Raw genomic sequence first — 17,736 nt, forward strand, 5'->3', positions numbered from 1 at the left:
TAAGGTACGTCTGAAGCAGTCCCTCACCTTATACCATACCAGCAGTTTAAAAGTCCTTGCTTCTACACACAAGGTTTTGGGTACTCAGCATACATGCAGAGACACTGCTCACATTGTGCCATATAGTGTTGATATTTCATCCCACTGGCATGAAAGCGTAGCAAGTGTAATTGGGTTGCATTTTAGGGCTCATAAGTTAGGCGTATAGCAAGAGTTAAAGTTGCGCTCCATTCTTACATGCCTGTTGATTTTGACAAAATGCTGATTAGTTTTTATTTATTGTGGTGTACAGAGACTCAGATTGACTCTGTATTTGTACCACTGTTGCTGTTTTTTGGTTATTCCGTTTTCATTCATGTAGATTCATTTTTGTTTTTCAAGATTTGGCTCCAGGAGTTGATGAAATCTATGAAGAGAGTCAGCAGATATTTCTCACACCAGGATACCCTCAGAATGGACAAGTCGTGCTTTACAAGGTACTGACATTTTTAAAACATTTTTTATTTTCACTTTGAAAAAGGAGCACTGTGTCATGTTCATCATTCTCACTGCTGCAGAAGCCTAATGGCTGTATGGACTGTATCCCGTTACTTGTGACTAAGGGCTTAAATTGTACTGATTGTGTATATTTATAATTTAAATATGGGAATTTAAGGATAGGGAAGTGTTTGGCAAGGTAGACATTTTTTAATGTCTAAGTACATTGTGGAGAAGTGCTTTATTTCTTTCTGGAATTTCTGTGCAATGCTTACACTTTTATAGAAAAGGGAGGTGTGTGCGTGTACTGTCTATGAATAGTCTGACAACTCACCTTCTGACCAAATCACGCCATCACTGCGTAGTAGCATTCAACCCTATTCCATGGCTGCAGCATGGATATTTAACTCTGGTCCTGCTGGTTTTTCTACTGTTGTACCTAAAAAGAAGAAACAACACAATAAAGAGTTCTTGCTGCCACTGTGGGCCATACCGTACCTCAGCTGTTAATGAGAAAACCTATAGTGGCCAACCATTTTCTCAGACCAGTCACTTTTCTGGGTTTCTCTGGTGTAGTCCTTTCAACTTCCATGTACCAGATGTCATCCAAGTTTTGTTTGACTGCTCCAGTATCTGATACAGGCATGGAAGAACCATCTTCTTTGGGTCTGAAAGACACACTGGGAGATGCTTCTTGGGGGGTAGTAAGGGAAAAACACCTCTTGATAGGGCTGAAGCATCATCTCCTAGTTGTTCTTCCAGTGTGTTACCCACAAAGAAAAAGATAGAGGTTAGACATCGTTCATTTCGAAATATGGTGTCTGACCGAGATGAGTTTCTTATCTTAGCCAGGCAGTTATTACAGATGGTCAGTCCTGGTGATCAGAAATCTTTGCCAGATTCTGGAAAAAAATCTGTCAGAGGACTCTGCCATAGGCAGAGATAGGGCATCTTTTCCAGCAGATTCCCAAGCCTAAATCTCCCAATTCTGAGGAAACTTTTTCCTCCATCTCTCTTAGAGGAATTGTCCCTCTCACAGACTTTTCCTAGGATAAATGCATTGTTTGTGGGACCAAGTTGATGTTCCCCCAGGAAAAAAAAAAACATAAACCCAACATCATCCTCTTCTTAAACTTCCGATTCCAATTTTGGGCTTTGTCAAAAAAGAACTGCACTGGTGGCGATAGTAGTTGCTCTAAATCCAGGTCTCCCCTTTCTCCTCGGATCCCAAGTCAGTCTGTAATTACAGATGCCACAGATTTTGTTTTGGGAACAGTTTCTGTGGAGGTAAAGGTGCAAGGCTTGTGGAACAGCACAGATGTCAGAGATATTGGCTGTGATCCATGTCATAAAATCTATTGGTCCTCTGGACCTCCTCAGGTGATTACAGACCCACACAGCAGTGGTATGGTATATAAACAAGTAGGAGGCAGCATGTAGTACCCACTGTTCAGGCTAGCTATGATAGCTTGAGAGGTAGTTCTGCAGCACTCTTCAACCCTCCAAGCATGTTACATTTTTGTAAGAGCAAAATATTGTGTTACACAAGCCGAGCAGGATTAGGACAGTTTGGGGGAGGGGGGGTCTTCCAGGGGTCATTCCAGTTTTATTGAACACTTCAAATATATTTGTTTGTCTCCTTTCAAAACAGACAACTTAAGTTCTGCTCCAGGGCTCCTTGCAGACAAGCCTGGAAAACAGATTCATTTTCATTCCTGTGGTCGGGAATGTTCCTTTATGCATTTAAATCCTTTCTGCTGATACACAGAGTAATTCAGAAGATTCAGCGGGACTCCCCTGAAGTCATTGTGGTGACTCCCTTTTAGCCCAGGTAACATTGGTTCTTCGTTCTTATGGAATTGGCCAAAAGCAGTTACCACAAGCTTTTTCACAGACTTGACCTGCTCATACAAGACAAAGGGTGTTTAATACACCTCAGTCTCAAACAACTTCAACAAGCTGTCTAGATGATTTAATTTTTATTCTAATTAGGCACCTCTTTGAAGACATGCAGCATGTACTAAAGGAGGCAAGAAAACCCGTTATTAAGAAATCTTATATTGGCAAGTGGAAAAAAATTTCTGGTTGGTGCCTAGTCAATAACCAAGGTCCCATCAGGATCATATACTACTGGTTCTGAAATATTTGTGAGAGTTACTTTCCTCCGGCCTATCTTAGTCTTCTGTCAAGGTACATCTTGCAGCTATTTCTGCATGTTTGACCATGGATCTTGTCATCTTTGTTTTTGGTAAAAGTTTCTGAAGGGGGCTTTACATCTTAGGCCTATTAGGAAACTGGTGCCCCCTTCCTGGGATCTTAACTTTGTGCTGGAAAAGTTAACTCAGTCTCCCTTTGAACCAGTTCATCAGGTGAATTTATGGATCATCACATGGAAGAATGTACTCCTTATTGCTTTGACATGTACAAGTAGAGTATCTGAATTGCAAGGTATTATGGTGGGTGAACCATGTCCAGTCTTCCATAGTGATTGAGTCCAAATTTGAGATTTGTTCTTAATGTGACCCTAAACTGTTTGAGTTTACTTTGAATCAAGCTGTCAGTCTCCCATTGTTTTACCCAGATCCTTAGAACCAGGAAGAGAGGATTCTACATACTCTGGAAGTGCATAAGCAACTCATGTGCTGTCTTGACAGAACTATGTCCTTTAGAAAAAAAACTGATCAGCTGTTAAGTTCTTATAGTGGGACAAAGAAGGGGCAACCCATGTCAAAGTAAAATGTTTCAAGATGGCTATCTTCAGCTACTGCCTTGTGTTATACCCACTAGCAAATTAATTCCTGTCAGTTTCAAGCCACATTCTTCTAGATCTTTGGAATCTATAATGGCATATTGGAAAGAGGTGAACTCTAGGAGCATTCTAGAGGCAGCAGCTTGGTACTCTGTACATACCTTTACAAAGCATTACAAATCGGATTTTTTTTCCAGGTCCAGGACTGGCTGTGTTAGTACTGTTCTACAAGGGCTCCCGGGCCCTTATCCTTCCTCCTCCCAGGTTGGATAGACTTGGCTAATCAACTCATATAGCCAAAAGGCTAATGCAGCGGTGAGAATGATGAACATAGAGATGTTCTTCGTGTTTCACTGTTGCAGTCATCACTTGTGTGTTATCCCTGCTGGGTAGCCCTCGGCTGGCCCGAATACTAAAGTAAAGATATCCCTCCTGCGTCAGCTATTCTATGAGTGGGGCTGACGTCAGGATGTTAGGGCTATAACAGGAGACAGCCGATGCCATTAAATCAGTTTTCTTACCGTGGAGCCCAAAACAGAAGCAGTTTTGCAAGTGCGTTGGTCGGCCGTTGCCAGAGTGAGGACAACCATCTAAATCTAAGTACCCTGTTGGGGAATCTTTTCTTGTCTTAAACCAATGTCAGAGAAAGTTAGTAACTGTCTCAGCTGTGGAAAATAGGTCCCACACTGAGACTTCCATTTCCTCTGTGTCACTTGTTTAGGCCCAGACCACGACATTCCAGGGTGTCGGATGTTCTTCGTGTTTCGCTGTTGCAGTCATCACACTTTGGTTATCTGCCTGCAGGTAGCCCTCAGTTGGCCCGAATACCAGAGACTTAGTATTTCTGCTTCGGTTGCTGTCGCTCCAGGAGTGATGTCAGGTTGTGAGGGGTATAAAAACAGGCAGCCGATGTCATTCCATCAGTCTTTTTTGCCAAGGAGCCCGAAGCAGAAGAGTGCTGGTCAGCCACTACCTGAGTTTTTGTTTCCGAATTGAATCATCCTGAAGTCTTCTAAAGCTAAGCACCCCATTGGGAATCCTTTTTTCTTGCTATAACTGATGTCAGAAAAAGTTAACAATTGTCTCGCATGTGGAATGGAAATAGCACCCGAGATTTCCATTCTTACTGCATCACCTGTTTAGGCCCAGACCATGACATTCCTCCTTGTCAGTTTTGTGCTTTGTTCAACGCCCGAACTATTCATCGTCGGGCCCTTATTGTCGCTAAATACTTTCCCTCTCAATCTCCGTATTCCGAAATGGCTTCGGCAAGCCATCCGACTACCAATGTTCTGAAAAAACGTAAGGATAAAGACAGACACAGACCATGCAGGTCCAAAACTGCAGACAACGCTTCCGTTAAGCTAGTGGCCATTACTCGGTGAGGGGCTTTCGCAGCCCCTGATGCCTGCTTCAATGGATTTGCAGGCCGCTGCCAAGACCCGTGCGGAGTCCAGTATGCCGCGAGACTCCTCTTTGACTATAGGACCTGTAGATGTCTCTACCTTGGATGGGTCCGGAGCCGCTGTGCAGGCACCGGCTTCTGAGGAAGTTCTTCGCATTACCGGTACTCTGCACTAACCGACGACTTCCTTTGCATCTTCAGTTTTGTTTAAAACTACAGTTTCTAAGGCTAAAAGTACGAGCTACACCTAAAAAACTGACGACCCAATCTCAAGCACCTGCTTCCTTGCCACAATCTCAAATGCTTAAAATGGCAGAAGACCTGATCATGCTGATGAGGGGAAGCCAGCCTTCCCCTGGCTAAGAGAAAAACCTGTCCCCAGCAGCTTTAACTGACCAAGAGTCTGACGACTCTGACGTTTCTGAATATGAAGACATGCCTTTATCTGCTTATGAGGATTGAGATGCAGAGCAATCCATTCCCTCTGTTTCCCCTCCAAAGCAATTTTCTTTTGGTGAAACCCTTCATACTTTAAGAGAGCATTTCCACTAGGAATGCCAGGATCATCCTCAGTCCAAAAAGAGACTCAAAGAATTTTTAGATTTTCCACAACATAGACCTTTAGCTATCCCTCTTCTGGATGTTGTGGATGGTGTCTTTACGGAATCCAGTCTGACTCCTAATACTTTACCCCCCTGCTCCAAGGAAACCAGACGGGTACTACAGAATCCCTGACTCTCTTAAATTTCTTTTCAAAAAGTCCTACTGCTGACCCAGAGGTAATTTCCCAAGGGCCTAAAGGTATAAAAGCAACTACAGCTAAGAATCCCACCCCTTCGGACAGGGATTCCAGAGCTTTAGACAGATGGGGTAAAAAAGTATACACCTCTGCAATGCTAGCCATTAAGGCATTGAATTGCCAGTTTCACATGCTGAAATACATATTATGGAACTTAAGCAAAAATTGTCTACCTTTACAGACTGCAGAAAATAAAGAATTACAGGAGCTTATGCCTTCTGCAAGCCAAGTCAGCAAGCATACCTTGCAGTGTGGGTTTGACGCCCTAGAAGCATCTTGCAGGGTGGCAGTCACTGGTTCTGTACTGAGAAGGCATGCTTGGCTTAAGGAACAGACCTTGCCAGACCATGTCAAATCAAAATTGCTAGCCACTCCTTTGAATAAGGACAATTTGGCACCAGAGCAGAAGAGGTTCTAAAAAAAAGATGGAAGAAAAAGCTAAGTTTTTGCAGGTCAGCCTCCAAGATTCAGTAGGCATTGCCCCTCGAAACATTGGTCCTTTCCAGCCCCCTCAAGGCCATCTCAAACTAGACCCAGGGGAAGCAGACCCCCCAGATTACAGTCTCAGGGTATGCAGAGATCTAAGCAATGGAATACTTCCACTTTTAAAACGGGGAGTGCTAAGCCACCCCCTTGCGGAAATAATTCCCAATGACTTCTCAACTCCACTCCTCACCTCTGACCAGTTACTCATGCCCCTAGGAGGAAAACTTGCCCACCATACAAAAAACTGGACCTACATCACCAAAGACCGATGGGTCCTCAACATTGTATCCCAGGGGTACAAATTTTACTTCCACACACTGCCAACCCTGAAAGGGTTCCCAGACCTTCCTCCAAATCAGTGGGCAGAGGCACAAAACCAAGTTCAATCCCTGCTCTCCATAAGGGCAATTCAACCTGTTCCTGCAGAACAAATAGGTCAAGGGTTTTATTCCAGACTTTTCCTTTTACCCAGAAAAGTGGGCACTTGGCACCCAGTCCTAGATCTTTCCATTCTAGACACCTTCCTGGTAGTACCAAAATTCAGAATGCTCCCCCTTCAGCAACTTCTTCCAATGCTGTCCAAAGAGGCCTGGTTAGCCACCCTAGACCTAAAAGAAGCCTATCTGTACATCCCTATCAGGGAATCATGCAGGAAATACCTATGTTTCAGGGCAGGATCTATGCATTATCAGTTCTCTGCACTTCCCTTTGGCTTATCCACTGCTCCCAGAGTCTTCACAAAATGCCTGGCTCCAGCCATTGCCTATTACAGACAGAGAATGATTCAACTATACCCTTACTTGGACGATTGCCTGATTCAGGCAGTCAGTCAGGAAAAGCTGTTGTAGCACCTGACATTTGTAAAGAACCTTCTAACCTCCCTGGGGTACACTATCAATGAAAAGTAATCAAATCTAGTCCCCAGTCAAAAGATTGTATTCCTGGGAGCAAGCTTGGACACAGCATCCCAGATGGCATTCCTTACTCCAGAAAAACAAGCTTGTCTAACAGGCTGCTTTACTCAAATGGCCACCAGAACCCAGCTATCTGCAAGGAAAATCCTGCAGGCTCTAGGGCTCATGGCCTCTTGCATTCTACTAATTCCATATGCCAGACTGCACATGAGGAACTTAAGTGGTACTTAAAAAGTCTTTGGTGCCAACATTCTCTAGACCTGGAAACCATCATACCTTGTCTAAGGACAGAGTTTCTTTGGTGGGCAGCAGCATGCAACCACAACAAGGGGCTTTCCTGTACACAACCCCACACCACCCAGAACGTAACCACAGACACATCAGACTATGCCTGGGGGGCACATCTGGGTGACAAGTGCATTCAGGGCTACTGGAGCCCAAGTCAAATTCATCTGCACCTCAACCAAAAAGAGATGCTAGCTGTTCATCACATTCTGACAGCTTTCAGATCCCTACCGTCACCAGGACCCCTGCTAATAAAAACAGACAACACCACAGTTATGTGGTACATCAACAAGCAGGGGGGAACCCACTCTTAACCACTCTGCAGGCTAGCCATGACACTGTGGAACACTGCTTTGGGCGTGCGTATTTATCTGCAAGCTCAATTCTTGCCAGGCAAACAAAACTCTCTGGCAGACGACTTAAGCAGCAATCTCCTAGCCCCACACGAGTGGCAATTAGACCACAGCACTTTCATCCTGCTAACACAGAAATGGGGGATCCCGGAGGTGGACATTTTTGCCTCCCCCTACAATCACCAGATCAGCAAATTCTGCACCAGGACACCTAACATAAGGCTTGAAAAGTGGATGCCCCATCTTTCCAGTGGGTAAACCTCTCAATCTATGCTTTTCCCCCTCTGTCTCTTCTTACAAGAGTATTACTCAAGATAAGATAGACAGACCAAGGGCAGTCCTGATTGTCTTAGACTGGCCATGCCAGCACTAGTACCCACTACTGCACAGCCTGTCACCGGTGCCACCCTGGCACCTACCTCAGATCCCAACCCTCCTCACTCAGCAGGAGGGAATGAACCTTGCAGCCTAGCTTATTCCTTGAATTCTCCCCCAGTGACCAGCCTAAGCAAGCAGGTACTGGATGTCATTCTTGAAGCCAGAATACCCAGTACAAGGAAATCCTATGCTGATAAGTGGAAAAAGGTATTGTTCCTGGATTCAATCTAAAGGAGCAGACACAGCACTGCCCTCCTTACCTCTAATCCTGGATTTACCTAGCAGATCTACTCCACGGAGGCCTTTCCTTCTCTTCTATTAAGATCCATGCCTCTGCCATCTCGTCTCATTACAACACTGAGCCGCCTCTCTTCTCTCACCCTCTCATCAAACAGTTCCTGAGAGGGGCCAACAACTTAAGGCCACCAATTATAGCACCCACCCCTGCTTTGGGACCTTTACTTTGTACTGGAAAAGCTCACGCTCCCCCCTTTGAACCTTTAGCATCAGCAGAGTTAAAATTCCTCTCTTGGAAAACAGCCTTGCTTCTGGCCATCATTTCAGCTAGAAGAGTGTCTGAGCTACAAGCACTTGTGGCTGTGGAACCCTTCATTATTTTTTATGCTGACAGGGTCTCCCTCAGAACAAACCCTACTTTTATGCCTAAAGTGGTGTCCAGTGTAGCTCTCAACCAATCTATCCATTTACCAACCTTCTTTCCTAATCCTCAGAATAAAGGGGAAAGGATCCTGCACTCTTTAGACGTGCACAGACCGCTCAGATTCTACCTTGACAGGACTAAGCCCTTCAGGAAATCTGACCAGTTACTAGTCAGCTTTGCACCAGGGGCAGAGGGCAAGGCCAAAACTAAACAAATTATTTCCAAATGGATAGCAGACTGTATCCATTTCTGTTAAGTAACACCATGGGAAACCAACCCCTCATGGGGTCAGAATGCATTTCACTAGGGCAACTTCTACCTCTACAGCATTCCTCAGGGGAGTCCCTACCAGGGACATTCTGGAAGCTGCTACCTGGAGTTCTGTCCATACCTTCACCAAGCATTACCACCTGCCTATATTTTCCAAATCCAGGGCGGGTTTTGCAACAGCAGTCCTGCAGGGCATACTAGCCAGCCCCAACTCTTCTTGACTACCTCCACCCATTCTTCAGCTTTGGGAATCAACGCAAGTGTGATGACTGCAACATTGAAACACGAAGAACATAGTACAGTTGTGTTCACTTACCATAAATGTAGATGTTCGAGTGTATTCCCACCTTCCAGCCCCCTTGTCTCTCTCTCCTTCTCTATCTCTATTAATCACCCTTTACAGGGCTATTGGTATTTACTTTTTACTAGGTGGTGGTGGGTTTTTTTTTTCCACCATAACTTAGCTCCCTATTTGGGGGGGCTCCTGACATATGGGGCAAGAAAAACTGATGCAATGGCGTCTTCTGCCTGTTTTTATACCCCTGACGACCTGACGTCAGTTCTGGAGTGACAGCAACTGACACAGAAATACTAAGTCTCTGGTATTTGGGCCAACTGAGGTTTACCTGCAGGCATATAACCCAAGTGTGGTGACTGCAACAGTGAATACACTCTAACATCTACATTTATGGTAAGTGTACACATCTGTACTTTCTGTAGCTTCTTTAATGCTTGTACTATTAGAAGAAGAGCTGATATCGTAGCAATGCATTTTAGTCACTTACCAGCAAAGCGAAATAGTGTCGGCCTCTCAGGCAGTTTCTGACTTACCTAGGAAGAAAAACGACAGGGATAAGGATAGGCCACTAAAGGTTAGGCCCTGTCACGACTCCAGACTACTGGCATCTTTTACTCAAAGCAAGGCTACAGCTGAACTCAATGAGGCACCTTCTCAGCCCCTGACGACAGCTGAAGAACCATTGCAGACCTCTACCAAGACCCATGGGACCAGATGACACCCTGGGGCTGTGTACTACATGAACTGGTACCTCATGTTTAATCCTATCCTCACCTCAGGCTTCATGCCCACTGAGAGGCGCACAGCTACAGTTATCCCACTCCACAAGAGGGGATCCACCTTGGATCCTGGGAACTACCTCCCCATCAGTCTGACGAGCCTGATCTGCAAGGCCATGGAACGTATTATCTTGGAACTTATAAACAAAGACATTGGCAGTCTTAAAACACTGGACCCCACCCAGTTTGGGTTCGTGAAGGGCCGATGTTGTCTCCTGAACCTGATTGACGACTTTGAATCAGTCTCCAGAGCCGTGGACAAGGGTAAGACAGTCCACACAGCCTATCTGGACCTCGCCAAGGCCTTTGACACCATCCCCCACTCTGGAATCATAGATAAACTTACTAAGCTGGGCATTAATCCCTATGTCACTGGATGGGTTGCCAACTGGCTAACTGACAGAACCCACACTGTAAAGGTAGCTGACTCCAAATCCCGCTCCAGGCAAGTGACAAGTGGACTACCTCAGGGTTCAGTCCTGGGACCTCTCTTGTTTGGCATCTACTTCTCTGAAGTACAGGCCAACACTAAGGGACTCCGGCTAACCAAGTTCGCAGATGACTGCAAACTGGGAGCCATTATTGAATCCCCAAATGATGCTGATACTCTACAAAAGAGCCTTACAGAAACAGATGCTTGGTGCCAAAGCCATGGGCTCAAGCTCAGTGCCAAGAAATGTATAGTTATCCCCTTTGGGAAAAAACCTGTACCCGTGAATTACCACATAGGTGGCAGTACACTAAACACCGAAAGTGTGATAAGAGACTTAGGGACACAGGTGGACAGTGGTCTCACCTTCAATAACCACATCGCCACAACAGTCAGGAAATCCTTCTATGTGGCACACCTCATCACTAAGGGCTTTTCATCCAGAAAAAAGGAGGTCATTGTCCCACTCCCTCATTAGACCCATTATAGAATACAATGCCCCATTTGGTATGTACCTCTCAAGACAAATGCAACAACTGGAAAGGCCTCAGAAATACCTCACTAAAAGAATCACAGGCCTAAAGCAGATGCCCTATGCTGACCGCCTTAAAAAACTCCAGCTATACTCTGTCGCATATCGTCTACTCCAAGGCGATCTCTGCTTAACATACAAGGCCATGTCAGACCCAGAGCTGTTGGACATGCTACACTTAAAGAAATCCCAATCCCTCAGAGCCACACGCTCCAGGATCTAAACCTTGTCATCACAATAAACAAAACATGCTGGAGGGATAGGTTCCTGGCCCAGAGACTCCCCAGACTCTGGAATAGACTGCTCATACATGTCAAGCAGAGCGCCTCTTTGGCTCTCTTCAAAAGGAACCTTGATGATTGGATGGGAGAAAGGAAATTCACCCCGGGGATCATGTCAGTTGCCCTGCTAGACAGGGGTCCAGGGAAGTAAATAGTGTGGGAAGAAATAGCCATAGAATTGTTATGGCTAGGCTTGTGTAGGCCCTAGGGCCGATAGTCTAGTACCAACCTATGAACCATTTGGAGTCCGATACACCACCAGATCAGCCTCCTCCAGCTGGGATATTGCTTTCTTCTCACGCGGTTGGGTCCAGAGCAGCTTTACGGGCACTGGCTTCTGCTGAAATTCCACTGACATCTGAAGTCTGAATTGGATCGACGACCACACCGCCTGTCAAACTGACTCTCTATAAGGCTTATGAACCAGCTAAGCCCAGGCTTAAATCTACCCCCAAAAAGGTCCCTTCCCAGGGCCCCAGCTTCTGACCTACTACTAGCCAGAGTGCCCCTCAGTCGCAGCAGCTGCTCAAGATGGCAGAAGACGTCATTACTCTGATCAGGGGTAACCAACCCCACCCTCCTACACCAGCCAAAAAAAAGACACCTCCCCAGAGCTCCTCACTGACCAGGAATCAGTTGATTCTGTTTGAGGACTCTGACATAGAAGACCAGCCCTTAGCAGCCTTTGAGGACTCTGATGCTGATGACCCCATTCCATCTGCCTACCCCCCCCCCCAGGACCCTTCCTTTGGAGAAACACTAAATACCCTCAAAGAGCATTTTCAGTGGGAGGCCCAGGACTACCCCCAGTCTAAAAAGAGACTAAGGGAATTTCTTTCTTTGCCTCAGAATAAGCCTCTGGCCATTCCTCCTATCCTCAATGTTGTAGAGGATGTTTTCCTAGAATCTGCCCTCTTTCCAGATTCTGTCCCTCTGGCGCCCAGAAAACCGGACAGATACTACAGGGTGCAAGACTCTCTCAAATTCCTGTTTAAAAACCCTACTGCAGACCCTGAAGTAATTACTACTCAAGGCCCTAAGGGCGCTAGGGCTAGCTGTTCTATAAACCCCATCCCAGCTGACAAGGAAAGCAGAGCATTAGACAGGATTGGTAAAAAGGTTTGCACCTCAGCTACTTCAGCTATCAGGGCACTAAATTGCCAATTTCACATGATAAAATTTCAACAGAATGTGCTGGAACTGATTAAACAGAAAATATCTGCCATGCCTGACAGTAGCACTACCAGAAAATTAACAGACCTCATACAGTCTAGCTCTCAGGTAGCAAAGCACTCCTTGCATTGTGGTTTTGATGTCTTAGAAGCTTCTACCAAGGCTGCAGCTACAGGATCATATATCAGAAGGCATGCCTGGTTTAAGGGAGCAAACTTTGCCTGACCAGGTAAAATCCAAACTTTTAGATGCATTTCTAGATAAGGAGCAGTTGTTTGGCCCCAAGGCTGAGGTGGTCATCAAGAAAATGGAGGACAAAGCCAAATCCATGCAGACTGTCAAGGATTTTTTACAGGTGCAACCTCCCAGGTTCAGCAGAAACTTCCCTACTAAGCACTGGTCCTTTCCCTCTCAAGCAAAGCCAGTGTAGAGAAAGGGATGCGAGGACAGAACCCCTAGGCCGCAGGCACGTAGCCAACAAAGAACTAGGCAGTGGTCCACTGCCGCTCCTAGTTAGGGGAGTTCTAAGCCCACTACCTTTTCCAGGGACTCACAATGACTCCCTACCCCTAATCTGCCCCCCAGGTTCCCAGACAAGCTAGGAGGAAGACTCTCCATCTTCCTATAAAACTGGCAGGCCATCACCTCAGATCTATGGCTCCTAAAAATTATTACCAGAGGGTACAGATTCTATTTCAAAGAAAAACCCAGGAGGTCAGGTTGCTCAGATGTCTCTGCAGGCCAGACAGCAGAAGCCTTTTGTCAGATCCAAAAGCTTTATGCCCAGGGATCTATAGAACCCATGCCCAAGGAACAGAGCAGAAAAGGATTTTACTCTACTATTTCTGGTCCCCAGAATGGAGGGCACATGGTGCCCTATCCTAGACTTCTCCACCCTCAATCTGTCCCTTCTGGTTCCAAAATTCAAAATGTTAACAATACAAAAACTACTACCCATGCCACAAACCTGGCAAGTGACCCTAGAGCTGAAGGATGCCTACCTGCATATCCCTATCAGATAGTCCTGCAGAAGCTACCTAAGGTTCAGAGCAGGGTCCCAGCACTTTCAGTTCTCTGCACTGCCCTTTGGCTTAGCCACTGCTCCCAGAGTTTTTACAAAGTGCTTGGCGATGCTCATTGCTTAGTGCAGGCAGAAAGCCATACAAAGTTACACCTACCTCAACGACTGTCTCATACAGGCAGATACCAAGTAAAAGCTCCTACAAGACCTTTCCTTTGTGCAGACCCTACTGACCTCACTGGGATTCACCGTCAACCTGGCAAAATCCCAGCTATTACCCACACGAAGGATTACCTTACTGGGCATCCTTCTAGACACTTCCACGCAAATCCCCCCCCCCCCCCGAAGAAGACCTTTCTTCAGTACTACTTCCAGCAGCTGGCACAAAGACCCACCTCACAGCCCAGAAAATAATGCAAGCCCTAGGATACATGGCTTCCTGCATCCTGCTGTGGTAGATTGCATATGAGGAAACTGCAGTGGTACCTAAGGTACCTCTGGTGCCAACACTCCCGGCCTCTGGAGCAACAACTCCCACTAATTCCTTACCTAAGGAAGGAGCTCCTGTGGTGGGCCCAGGCTTGCTCCCTGAACAAGGGCCTTTCCTTTTCCCTTCGGCCACAGAAGCAAACCCTGACCACGGACACCTCAGTCATTGCTTGGGGAGCCCACACAGGAACTCTGCAAACCCAGGCCTTTTGGGAAAAGGAGGTTCTAGTTCTCCACATAATTCTGAAAGAGATGCTAGCAGTGCATAGAGCTATTCTAACCTTTCAGAAGCATCTGTCACCAGGGGGACTCTTAATCAGGGCAGACAACACTACTGTCATGTGGTACATCAACTAACGGGGGCACTCATTCTTATCCCCCGTGTCACCTTGCCATGGAAATCTGGCAGTCGGCCTCCAATCTGGGACTGCATCTCACAGCTCAATACCTTCCAAGGAAGCAAAACACCCTGGCAGATCACTTAAGCAGGCAGATCATGAACCCCCATGAGTTGCAATTCCACACGGACACTTTCTTACAGATCAGTCACATCTGGGGGAACCAGACATAGAACCTTTTGCAAGCTACCAGAAGCATCAGCTGACCAGATTCTGCTCAAGACAGTTTCACCCAAAAGCTTGGAGAGTGGACACCCTCTCCTTCCACTGGGGTAGCCTGTTTGCGTATGCCTTTCCCCCCAATTACTCTGATACCCAGAGTACTACTCACGGAAGGACCAAGGGCTATCCTGATTTCCCCAGACTGGTCAAGGCAGCACTGGTACCCCATGCTCCTCGGCAGGACCATGCAACCTCCCTTTCCCCTACCCTCACCTCAAGCCTTCTTACACAACAAGGAGGGAAGCTCCTACATCCAGGCCTGGCCACACTCAAGCTAACAGCATGGCTGATTCCTCAAAGGCAGATGACTCTTCAGTCGTCAGCAGTCAGGTGTTAGACAAGTGGAAGAGATTCACTTGCTGGTGCTCCAGCAGGGGCACTTCCAGCACTACAGCCTCTTTACCACTGGTCCTGGACTACCTGGCAGAGCTCCTCCATAAGGGTTTGTCTTGCTCCTCTATTAAGATTCATGCTTCAGCTATCTTAACCTACATCCAGGTGGATCAGCCTTTATTCTCTCAACACCTCTTAAAACAGTTCCTCAGAGGTGTGGCTCACATCAGACTACCCAGAAAGCCATCTGCACCAGCTTGGGATCTTAACTTTGTCCTAGAAAAGCTGACTCCTACCCCCTTTCGAGCCAGCTTCCTCAGCAGATTTCAAATACCTCTCTTGGAAAGCTGCCCTTTTGCTAGGAGGGTATCTGAGCTTCAGGTTGTTGTGGTCACTGCGCCCTTCATCATCTTCCATGCAGACAGGGTCTCTCTAAGAACCAACCCCTCCTTTATGCATAAGGTGGTCTCTGATGTAATTCTTAACCAGGCCATACACTACCTACCTTCTTTCCTAAAACCACAAATAACTGGGAGATAATTCCTCATACCTTAGATGTGCACAGACAGCTAAGATTTTACCTTGACACCAAATCAGTCAGGAAAACTGACCAGCTACTGGTTTTGTTCGCCCCTGGGGCAGAGGGGAAACCCATTACTAAGCAGACCATTTCCAAATGGATTTCTCATTGCATACATTTGTGCTACTCCTGTCATGAAAGACTGCTCTCAAAACCATCCAATCCCATTCCACAAGAGCAGCCTCTACCTCCACAGCCTTTCTGAGGGGGGGTTCCTACTAAGGAAATTCTGGAAGCTGCTACTTTGACATCTATACACACTTTCACCAAGCACTACCACTTAGCTACATTCTCCAAATCCAGGGCAAGATTTGCATCTGCAATCTTGCAGGGCATGCTAGCATCCCCATAATTTGTACAACTTTCCTCCACCCACTTCCTCATCTTTGGAATTCTTCCCACAAGTGATGACTGCAGCAGTGAAACACAAAGAACATAGTACATTTGTGTACACTTACCATAAATATAGATGTTCGAGTGTATTCACTTTTGCAGTCCTGATGTTCATCGTGCATACAGCTGCAGTCATAACAGATGGGTTCTCCTGCCGTCAGGCGGGTCCTCGGTCAGCCGAATTCCAAATTCTAGGTCCGGCGTCGGTTGTCGTCGCTTCTTCCCTGACGTCAGTACGACAGGGGTATAAAAGAACCAGCCAATGCCATTTTCTTCAGTCTTTCTTGCCACACGGTGCCCGAAGCAGAAGCAGTTCGCAAGTGCCGTTTGGCCAGCTCCTGAAATTACAAAAATTTTGCAACCGAAGTCTTCTTGAAAGTTAAGTACCCCGTTGGGGAAACTTTTCTTGCCTCAGACCGATGTCAGACAAAGTTAATAATTGTATTTCATGTGGGAAGCAAATACCACATAAGGATTTCCATTCCCTCTGTATTCCTTGTTTAGGCCCAGACCACGACGTCACGGTCTGTCGCTTTTGTGCTACATTCAACAAACGCACCATCAAGCGTCGGGCGGAGTTTGCCCAGCATTATTTTGGCAAAACATTTAACTATATTATGTCGTCGGATACTCCGACTCCTGTTTTGTCTAAAAAGCGCAAAGATAAGGACCGACACACGAGGTCCGCGGCCTCTACCAACACCACGCCAAAGCCGACTACACGTGGTCCGGTTCTCAGCAAGGCGCCTACGCAGCCCCTGACTACCGACGACACTTCATTGGCGGTGTCTCCTGTTCCCGAGGTCGCAGGCTCCTCGGCCCACACCCTTGGCGGTGAATCTCAAAATGTGGACAGGTCCACCTCCTCTCAAGGTGTCTTCAGACCTTCCTCCTCTTTTTCCATCAGGGCTTTCACCAAGTCTAAAGCAGCCATGCATTCTAAGAGACAAGCTACACAGGGCCCATCTCCAGGCCCCATGCCTAAAAAACAGATGCTTAAAATGGCTGAGGATTTAATTACTCTTATCAGGGGTTCTCAACCCCCCCCGGACAAAAGGCCCAGAGTGGAGGAAGAATCCCCCTCCTCTGATCAGGGCTCCATTATTTCAGAGCACTCTGATGATCAGGAACATTCTTAGTCCCCTTTTGAAGACTCTGATGCAGAGGAGTCCATTCCCTCTGTATCCCCCCCAGAGGATTACTCATTTGGGGAAACTTTGCATACCTTAAGAGAACACTTCCGCTGGGAAGGCCAAGATTATTCAGATTCCAAGAAAAGGCTTAGGGAATTTCTCTTGCTACCTCAGCACAGGCCTCTGGCTATACCTCCTGTCTTGGACATACTAGATGATGTGTACTCGGAGGCCTGCCTTAACCCAGATTCTCTACCGCCAGCCCCAGTCAAGCCTGACAGGTACTACAGGGTCCCTGACTCTCACCAATTTCTATACAAAAGCCATGCTGCTGACCCAGAAACTGTCTCACAGGGCCCCAAGGGAATTAAGGCCTCCACTGCTAAAAATCCATTACCTTCCGAGAGAGATTCCAGATCCTTAGAAAGGTGGGGAAAAAAGGTATATACCTCGGCTACCTTAACCATGTGGTCATTAAACTGTCAGTTCCATATGCTAAAGTACCAACAGTTATTATCACCACAATTGAAAAGTAAAATGTCACAACCTGAACAACCAGACTTGAAGGAGTTGCAGGATTTGATGTATAGTGCAGAACAAGTGGGAAAACATACTTTACAATGTGGTTTTGATGCTCTAGAGGCCTCATGTAGAGCTGCTGTTACAGGATCAGTCATACGTAGACATGCTTGGCTCAAGGAACAAACCTTGCCAGATCATGTCAAAGCTAAATTACTAGATGCCCCTCTACAAAAGGGTGTATTATTTGGTGCTAATGCTGAGGAGGTATTAAGGAAAATGGAGGAAAAGGCTAAATCAGTGCAAACTGTGAAAGATTTTCTACAGGTACAACCCCCACGTTTCAGGAGAAATTGGCCTTCCAAAAATTGGTCCTTT

The 17,736-nt window shown here is 46.4% G+C and overlaps 1 protein-coding gene across 1 annotated transcript in view; it reads left to right on the forward strand.

Moving 5' to 3' along the window:
- SBNO2 (strawberry notch homolog 2) overlaps window positions 1-17,736 on the forward strand; it is a 2,660,605-nt gene that overhangs the window by 2,144,500 nt on the left and 498,369 nt on the right. Inside the window, exon 31 of the mRNA XM_044053813.1 lies at window positions 382-476. Within this exon, the coding sequence (XP_043909748.1) occupies window positions 382-476 (95 nt within the window). The remainder of the gene's footprint in view (window positions 1-381; window positions 477-17,736) is intronic.

The sequence above is a fragment of the Protopterus annectens genome, chromosome 13.part0 (assembly GCF_019279795.1).
Source record: "Protopterus annectens isolate FY-2018-M chromosome 13.part0, PAN1.0, whole genome shotgun sequence".
NCBI classification, from domain to species: Eukaryota; Metazoa; Chordata; order Ceratodontiformes; family Protopteridae; genus Protopterus; species Protopterus annectens.